At 31.4% G+C, this 6,000-nt stretch overlaps 1 protein-coding gene across 1 annotated transcript; it reads right to left on the bottom strand.

Moving 5' to 3' along the window:
* Nucleotides 1–249: 249 nt before the first annotated feature.
* Nucleotides 250–624, bottom strand: LOC136083091 (uncharacterized). The gene has a single exon (XM_065802496.1). It carries the CDS (start codon nucleotides 622–624, stop codon nucleotides 250–252), a length of 375 nt encoding a protein of 124 aa, XP_065658568.1.
* Nucleotides 625–6,000: the final 5,376 nt, after the last annotated feature.

The following is a 6,000-nucleotide window of genomic DNA, read 5'->3' as shown; positions in this document are numbered from 1 at the left end:
ATGAGCATAATCTGCATATATGTGACACAGTGATTCACTTAATAAAATATTCATTGCAACACATAGCAGCATAAAATTTTTATATAAGCGCTCTGATAATATGTCTTTCAAGCAAACCATCCCTGTATACAGTAAAAACTGCCTAAATTCAGATGCCTTCCATTGTTCAAAATCTCTAAACGATCTTGGTTTGCGTGCAAACTCTGAACACACATGTGGTCTCAAGATGACTAACTTTTCTGATAACTGCTAAATCACACAAGGCCCGAGACGTGTATTTAAAGGTCTCTGTATCCATGCATATATCAACTTTTTCATAACACCTAGGCAAACAAGATGCATGTAACCATGAGGAACCTGAGTTATCAAACCAATAGATGTTCTATTCAACGGGCTTTCCATTATGTGGTGACTGCAATCTGACATGGTAGCAAAAGACAAATCTGCTCTTAATTTTGCATTCATTTCCGGAAATGTAACTCTTCCAATAAATTTACCACATTGCTCGCATTTGTCACAACCACTGTAAGCATTGTGAGCCTTATTACATTTTATAAATGATCTTGCCGGTGTGTTACAAATAATTGCTGAAATTTTTACTGCATAATGGTATCCATTAATCATCAATCCATGATTTTCTAGTTTATAAGGACTTAAGAAACCAAAGGATGTAGGTGCATTCCTTAAGGACTTGGTTAACTTCGTCAACCAAGTCCTTAAGGAATGCACCTACATCCTTTGGTTTACTATTATTACAATATAGTGCAATCAAGAATGGTTCTTTATTACACTGTAGAATACCATAAAATATTTCTATTAATCCTAGAATCGGCCACAACTGCATCATTGAGCTTTTAAATAGTGGCAATCCATCTACATTGACTTGAATTGATATAGTTTGATCTACTAATTGCTTAATGTGTCCACACGCCAATATTCCATTTTTTATTCCTATGTAGCAGTATGAATTGTCAATGACCAAATGTGGAAACTTTGATGTCTGAAGGACTGTTTTAGCACATTTTGGTAGATCAGGAAAAGTTTTTGTAAAAGATTTAGCAACTCATCTAACGCTGATTGTGCAATGTTATGTTTAGTAGACCAACAAGCCAAATCAGATATCAACTCTTCAGTTTCTTTGCTAATTTTATATTTGTTATTATAAAAAGATTCATCTGAATATCTATTTTCAAATTTATCTTCACTTGTATCAAAATTACAATCTTCAAAACTCTCAACAACTATCGGATTCAGCATCAAGTCATATGCGGTATCTGTACTTAATTGTAACTGATCTGGTTGAAATAAAAAAACAGAGTCAGAAATACTATCAACTGTTTCCACATCCTCACATAGTTCATGTATATTTTTTTTACTAAAGCACTCGTCAGTAATAACTGCAACCTCTGCACGGATCCTTCTCCATCTGCTCCAGTAGCTTGAGATATTTAACCTGGGAGTAATCATTAATACAATACATTGTTTAACCAATATAAATATATATTATTGTGTTTTATAATATAAATATAAATAAATATATATATATATATATATATATATATATATATATATATATATATATATATATATATGCGTGTGTGCGTGCGTGCGTGTGTGTGTGTGTGTGTATGTGTGTGTGTGTGTGTGTGTGTGTGTGTGTGTGTGTGTGTGTGTGTGTGTGTGTGTGTGTGTGTGTGTGTGTGTGTGTGTGTGTGTGTGTGTGTGTGTGATAAAACTTTATCATAGTACATTTTAATTTTAAATAATGACAATTTAAAACTGAAATTAGATTTTAAATTAGCATATCAAAATTTAAATTTATTATAGAAAAGCATAATAATCACGCAGATAAACTTTGTTTAATTAAAACTTAATTTAACTTTAACTTTAGACAATCATTATCGAAGTCAATTAATTTGACTTCGACTTAATTATTTAGGTGAAAATTAAGTAAATACCGATTTTTTTTTAAATCAGTTATTAGATAAATAAATTTTTATATTACTAATATAACAATTGAATATGCTTAAACTGTGTTCATTGTCAACATCCTAATATTATTAGCATGTTGACAATGAACACAGTTTAAGCACACTGTGTTTATTGTCAACATGCCAATATTATTAGAATGTTGACAATGAACACAGTTTAAGCATATTCATAATATTCATTCTACTATGCTTCATTAGGAAAGGAATTGATGCTTTTAAAAACGCGTGTTAACTTTTCGCGGTCCTACGCTGGTTCTCTATGTGTGGTTTGCTAATCATTCGCTGTAGGTTAGATGTAGGCACGCCTACTTCGGCTTGCCAGCTCAAAACCGCATTCGGTCCAATTTTGGTATGCCGACGTTGGCGCGCCATGTCAGGCCTGCTTTTGGCCCATCGATATTTAGCCAGCGTCGGCGCGCCGCTAACGGACCTTTGTTATATATATATATATATGTGTATATATATATATATATATATATATATATATATATATATATATATATATATATATATATATATATATATATATATTTATATATACATATACATATATATATTGATAAATGTTGTATATTGCTGGAAATACAACTCTTGTCTGTTTAAGAGTGATCAATATCTTTTTGAAAAAAATAGATCAAATAATATCATTAAAATATTTTAGATGAGAAAATACAACTTTATAATGTAACTAGAAGTTTCATGCCATTCGGCAATAATCAGCCATATTATTCCTTATAATATGAATAATATGGCTGATGGTTGCCGAAGGGCATGAAACTTCAAGTTGTATTTTCTCATTTAAAATATTTTAATAATAATAATAATAATATATATATATATATATATATATATATATATATATATATATATATATATATATATATATATATATATATATATATATATATATATATATATATATATATATATATATATATATATATATATATATATATATATATATATATATATATATATATATATATGTATGTATGTATATATAGTATCGGACAAAACAAGTGCAACCAAATAACGCTAATTTAGTTTCTTTATATAAAAGTGCTGCATTTTTTCAATTTAGAGAAATAACTATGTAACTCTTTAAAGACAAAGTGTTTCAAGTTTTATTCATCACAAAGTTCATTATTTGTACACGAAAATTAATAAATTAATCAAAAGTATTATAAAAAGTTGATTTCCTTCTAGAAAAAACAAGTGTGACAAAACAACTCAACAAAATGTTGACCAGGCTGTACTTCGCTATCAATATTTCGTGGCGAATCCTTTGTTGTCGATCACAGCCTCGCATCTTCGAGGCATAGATTCGATCAGGTGATCAATGAAACTTTGTGGAATCGCTGCCCAGGCCTTTTGGATTTGTTCAAACAGTTGATCCTTTTTACGAACACCTTCACGATTAATTCTGCGGTTGACAATCTCCCACAGGTTCTCGATAGAGTTGAGATCCGGAGATTGAGGCGGTGATCCGGAGATTGAGGCGGAGATTGAGGCGGTGATAGAGTTGAGATCCGGAGATTGAGACGGTATACCACTGCTTGACTACTTTTGCAGTGTATTTCGGATTGTTGTCTTGCTGAAAAACCCATTTTATTGGCATATTCCATTCAGCATGAGGTAACATAACATCTTTCAGGATATTTTTATACATGAAACGGTCCATTATTCCATCGTTTCGATGTATTGGACCTAGACCGTTAGCAGAAAAACACCCCGAGACCATTATATTGCCTCCACCATGCTTCACGGTCTTATGGCAGTAACGTAAATCAAGGCATTTTCCGGCCGGTCGACGTACACGGCAAATGTCATCGCTCCCAATGATGTTGCACTTCGATTCATCACTGAACAGGACAGTTCGCCATTTCTGCACATTCCAGTCAATATAAGATGTAGCAAACAGGAGTCTTTTCTTCTGGTTTTTTAGTCGTCTGATTGTTCGGTCCGATACAGGCAGCTCTAATTGCTTTTGTATCTCGACTGGTGATAGCCAGGGATCCTTCTTGACGGATCTGACAATCATAGAATTCTCTCTAGAAGTGGTGGAACGCGGTCTTCCACCTTTGTTATCTGCTGCCAACTTCCCCGTAGAACGATATTTGGAACATAGTCTTGATACGGACCATACGGTCCGCGATATCACAAATACTTTTTTGTGACATTCCACTTACGTAATCGCCAATAATTTTCTTTCTTAGTTCCAATCCAAGACTGTCGGGAGCCATTTTTGCACTTGAAGTCATAAAAATAATAAAAATAAATAATCACGCTTCTCAAGGCTTACCGTGTTACATTTACCTTGTGATGATACAATAATGCTCTGTGGAACACAACGTCTTGGTTGGATGTGGACTGTATTGATGTAATGAAACACTTGTTGTATTTCACTTCTTGTATTGATGTTCTTCGATAAAACACTTTGATAAAACTCACTTCGATAAACTGTCTTGATAATACTGACTAATTGACTTCCATATACTGACTGAATTACATGTCGATTTACATGTCTCTTATATAGTAAAATGAACCTGTGTAAACCTGTTCTGGAAGATTCTAGATGCTTCTTTTCGATGCTTCTGGAAGCTTCTGGATGCGTCTGGATGCGTCTGGATGCTTCTGTATGTTTCAGGATACTTCTGGATGTTACTGGATGCTTCCAGATGCTTCTTCTGGAAATTTCTGAAAACTTCTCGATACTTCCTTTAATTATTAAAAAACCTCCGTGACGTTGACACGGACCAGACTTAAGAAAATGAAACAAACCAAAAAGGTTGCACTTGCTTGTCAACGAAATTCTGCCTGTGTGCTGTCACCTGTCAGCTGATTGCTCATGTCATGGCATGCTATGACTCCAGACTCCTGAACTGTTTGATGTGGTAGTATAAGTCATTTCGTTTTTAAGACATGTAAAATTAGGAACACTTTTTAGCATTGTTCGATGTTGGTTGCAAATGTTTTGTCTAATACTGTATATATATATATATATATATATATATATATATATATATATATATATATATATATATATATATATATATATATATATATATATATATATATATATATATATATATATATATATATATATATATATATATATATATATATATATATATATATATATATATATATATATATATATATATATATGTATATATATATGTATGTATAAACTATTGAAGAATCATTTAACAACATCATTTTATTTAGATAATAAGTAATAACACTTTTTTGTATAACAGTTTAATGAATGCTTTCGAGTCTATTTCGTAAGCGCACATTTCGAAACGCTCCTTCCGTAAGGAACTGTTTTGCAAGTATTTTTTCGAAAGGATTTGTTTCGCAAGTTTCTTTTCGTAAATAATTATTACGGAATTATTATTATTATTTTTTTTTTGTATTTTCGGTAATTTCGCATTACCGAAGGTGACTTTGCGCAAGTACAACTTCCGCAATAACAACTTGAAATACGGAAGATAAAAATGCGAAATTTTCGTATGTTTTTGTTTTCGGCGAACAACCCTAGTTCATTCCAACAATAAATAAACCAACACGAATTACTAGGAATAGCGTAACCTCAATTGATCAAATTATAATTGATGAATATACAAAAATAAAATAAAAACTGGAATAATAATTTCTTATAAATCGAATCATTTCCCAATATTTTAATCGCACATAAAGTTGTCGAACACACCCTTAAAAAAAAAAAAAAATTGCAAATCAAATAATGACATTTCTATAGAACTTTTTAATAATTCTCTATTTTCTGAAAACTGAGAGGAAATTTTACAGATTCAAACCACAGATACTACTTTTAACAGTTTTCTTCGGATATTCAAAAAACACTTTGATAAAGCTAGATAAAAACTAAAACATTTATAAACCCTTGGATTACACCAGGAATGATAAAATCATCAAAAAATTGAATTAAGGTATAAAAAATATAAAGGTCACTTTGGAGCTGTCCATTAACTACGTCAACAAAATA

This window comes from Hydra vulgaris, chromosome 08, assembly GCF_038396675.1.
Source record: "Hydra vulgaris chromosome 08, alternate assembly HydraT2T_AEP".
Lineage (NCBI taxonomy): Eukaryota > Metazoa > Cnidaria > Hydrozoa > Anthoathecata > Hydridae > Hydra > Hydra vulgaris.
The sequence above is the reverse complement of the archived record's forward strand: the minus strand, read 5'-3'. Positions and strand labels throughout refer to the sequence as shown.

What these genes read in the sequence shown, in the direction of transcription:
- LOC136083091 (XM_065802496.1), bottom strand. Translation starts at nt 624, where the DNA reads ATGATTAATGGATACCATTATGCAGTAAAAATTTCAGCAATTATTTGT.